The sequence below is a fragment of the Eurosta solidaginis genome, chromosome X (assembly GCF_040869045.1).
Source record: "Eurosta solidaginis isolate ZX-2024a chromosome X, ASM4086904v1, whole genome shotgun sequence".
NCBI classification, from domain to species: Eukaryota; Metazoa; Arthropoda; class Insecta; order Diptera; family Tephritidae; genus Eurosta; species Eurosta solidaginis.
Genome location: NC_090324.1, coordinates 38,027,459 through 38,031,171, shown reverse-complemented (window position 1 = coordinate 38,031,171; position 3,713 = coordinate 38,027,459). Strand labels below are relative to the sequence as shown.

General features: G+C 38.9%; 1 protein-coding gene and 1 pseudogene across 1 annotated transcript; one reads left to right on the top strand and one right to left on the bottom strand.

Annotated features, from left to right (window-relative positions):
• The first annotated feature begins 493 nt into the window (after positions 1-493).
• Positions 494-1,258, top strand: LOC137234856 (rho GTPase-activating protein 19-like; annotated as a pseudogene).
• A 926-nt stretch (positions 1,259-2,184) lies between these two features.
• LOC137234855 (septin-1-like) lies at positions 2,185-3,202 on the bottom strand. The gene has a single exon (XM_067758221.1). It carries the CDS (start codon positions 2,629-2,631, stop codon positions 2,185-2,187), a length of 447 nt encoding a protein of 148 aa, XP_067614322.1. The 5' UTR covers positions 2,632-3,202.
• Positions 3,203-3,713: the final 511 nt, after the last annotated feature.

The window sequence follows — 3,713 nt, the reverse complement described above, 5'->3', positions numbered from 1 at the left end:
TGGATATGCCATATCAAATGTATTTCTCGATGACACGGGTCATCACTCCCTCCTTCCCTTGGTTCCGCTAGCACCCGGTGTATCTGCCGATTTTCTCGCATTCACGGCAATGGTCAAAAAGTGCGCTTTGAAAGAGGGGAGACATTTTCAAATGTCAGCGGTTCTTGGGAATATTCTGCGCTCGCTTTAATTGATTCACTTTTTCTGAAGCTCGGAAATTATTTTCACAAGTTTAAGTGAATTACGATAAAGATGAGAACCTTAAAAGTCTCTGACAGCTAACGTGTCGAGTGACGAATTTTTGCAATAAAGATCGTGAGAAATTTGCTTACGCTTTTTATTGGTGCGAAACAACACCGACCAAGGGCGGTGCTCATACTGACCTTGTATATTTGTATGTAGCCCCTCGCAAGCACAGCTGCCGTCCATCGGACATAATGGATTTGGATTTTATTAATTTGAATAGGCTATCCGATACAGAAAAGCGGCGCATATGCGAAAATTGAATTATGAGAAATTCAAATCATTGGTGCGCATGCATCTTTCCTTCGCGCTGGATTTAAACACGGATGACTGTGATTTACCATGTCATGAAATCGAATATGAAGAGGAAGGCAAGCTGAAGAAATGGAGTCGTTTGCCTAAAAGGCAAAAACATGCCGCTGCCACGGGCTGTACAAGCTCATCATCGAAGGGGTCAATAAGCGCAGCCGATAGTCCTGTTGAAACACTGCATCAACAAATTAATGCCGGGTTTTTGATGCACCTAGAGGAAATATAGCATTTTAATGCAAGAAAAAAATCTCATGCAGGAGGGCCTATTTCGGAAGCCGGGATCGGCTTCTAGGCAAAACGGGCTACGGCAACATATACAAAATGACAAACCACTCGATTTGAAAGGTGATGGCTATTCGGCACACGATTGTGCACTGGATTTAAAGGTTATCTAGCCGATTTGTCGGAGCCATTTCTTACCAACGCACACTATTCAGCGCATCAGCAAATAGCACCACTTTGCCTAGGCTCCGGCTCTTGCAGTAGCAGCAGTACAGGGACGTTAACACGTCCTCCAAATCCGGAACGTAGCAAACGTAAACAACCCTTACTTAGTTCAGTCCAATTGGTAATGTTGTTGCCTGACGATAATCGACAATTACTAACATATCATTGAAATTTTACATGCTGTAGCTGCGTATGAAATAAAATGACACCAGAAAATTTAGCTACCATATTCGCACCACCTCTTATGAAGGAATAGGAGGACCGGATACCAGCGGAAAAAGGTATGAGTTCACAATCAGAAAGCACCAAGAGTTCCGTCCCTTTGAAGTAGGATATGTTATGAGGAATTAAAGGTATGACTTATAATATAGTGTACATATAAAGAAGTTTGTGCCATAATATGAGCATTACAAATCCCCTATTAGATGGTTGTGTCGGTAATATAAACAAATCCAAAAACAGGCAAAATATTGGTAATATAGCAATGGACGGAGGCCAATATGATGGAAAGGTAGATGTTAACGTCTGTTGCATGACTTATGCGTACACGAGCCGCATCGAGTGGATACTGATGAGTTGGATTGACGGTCAGTAATTTTTTTTGTGTTTATTTTTCCTTTTTACATTACTTTGTATTGTGACTAATAGGAATGCAATGCTTCGTAAACGCTTTGCCTTAACTCCATTATACCCCCCTTCAGGTAACAGCAGTTGGTCATCTGCGCTTGTTCATCAACAGGTTATTAAATACTATTTGCTATTTTTAATATTGTTGTTATTGCTGCTTTTGTTTTGTTGTGCTGATTCTGTATTCTACACTCTACATAAATGCCGCCTATTGTTGCGCTTGTATTTTGGCTTGCATTTGTGCCAACATCTCTTGCATACGTCTCAGTTCAGCTTCCTTTTCTTGTAATATTCGATCCTTCTCTGTAATTACACTGTTTGCAACAATTTGCGTTGGCACCATGGAATCACGTTCAATTTTCATGCCATTCTCCTTGCGCGACTTGCCCAAACGCTCGGAACGATAATTTTCATAATGTACTTCTTGTGTGACTTCTTGCAGATCCTGCGTGTGTGTGATTAACATGGTCCGCAGCTTAATGAAGTCACAATGATCGGGATTTTCCACTTCCACCACACCCCATGGATACAGGCGTCCACGCACTTTCTTGCCCTTTACTTCAAGCAGTGTATACGATTGTCCACAATATTACGCCGATTTAAGCCGCTCTCATCTCGCAAAAAGCGTTCATATTGTTCGTCAATATACTCGAGTATGGCGCTAAAACTATCCGAGTTATCGATGGCATCACCAAAGCCGGGTGTATCCACAACTGTTAAACGCAACTTTACGCCACGTTCTTCAATCTCAACTGTAGATACCTCTAATTTTAGTGTTTGTTTTTCTTTTTCAATGGCGTCTGGTATTACGCGCTCTGGATATAAATCTGTTAGGAACAAAATATTCACCAGTGTCGATTTCCCCAGTCCCGATTCACCGACCACCATCAATGTGAATTCGAAACCCTTTTTTACCGATTTGCGATGCACCTGATTCGGTAAATTAGCAAAACCGACATAACCAGGCGTTTCAATACTCGAAAACGATTTTGTGTCTGACATTTTGTTTGTCTTCGCTTTATCCTTGACTGGGTGTTCGGCAATGCAACAGCAGCAATTTTCAATAAATATGGCTTATAAAAAGGTTTTTGCTGCTTTACTTTGGACTAAATTTTAAGATATTTTATTTATGCAAAATAAAAGAAAAAAGAACGAACGGAAGGAGCCAGTACGAGTTATTATAAATTGAATCGTGCTGATTCAACAAGCACTCTAAAACAACAACAACCAATCTTCAAATATGCTGCGTTGTGGCTTCTGCAACAAAATGACGTACACTTCAACGTCGAGCAGTAAGAAGAAAAGGACCACGACCAAAATTTACGTGGAAGAGCTGTTGATTCTGTATTTTACGATGTTACTACTGATGTTTCAGACCGCACTGCATTCTTTTACTGCATTTGACTTTAGTTTCTTTTCCAATTTCCTTTATTTTTTCTAACTACTCTTATTTACCACTTTCACAATTGATGTTTATTCTAGCTTTCTGATTGAAATGTATACACATCCAAGGTGTGCGTGTTAAAAATTTATAATTAGTGCATATGTTTAACACAAACAATTATTTATTGCACATGAATTGTAGCGACAGCGTGTTGCTAATAGAGCAAAAATTTATCACACGAAACAATGAATCAAGTCTAATTTATAAATAGAGTAAAGAGATGATGGGCGCGTATAGTACACAAAGTTATGCCGGAAATTGCACTTTGGAAACTCTTGTTCAAAATTTAGCTCTTTGAAAATACAAATTTAGACGGTTTTAAATCTTTAGTTACTGGTCTAATATATTTTTACTAATCAGAATATAAATTTAACTGTTTCTGTTAACGAGTTCAAAATCCAATTTAATTTCTTTAAAAAGATTTGTGCAGATATGAGTCCTGTAAGAGTCATAAATGACTCATATGTCGCATAAGCATATCAGGCGAATATCGCGCATAGAAAAACTATTTTTGATCTGCTAAATGTTAAAAGTAAACGCTCCGATTCAGGCATGTTATATCATGGTGCCAATTATTTGATAGGAGACTTTTCTTTTAACTCACATATGACCCCAGCAATTTTTAAAATATGTGTTTCTG

Excerpts from the sequence above, each read along its gene's own strand:
- LOC137234855 (XM_067758221.1), bottom strand. The coding sequence starts at position 2,631 with ATGTCAGACACAAAATCGTTTTCGAGTATTGAAACGCCTGGTTATGTC.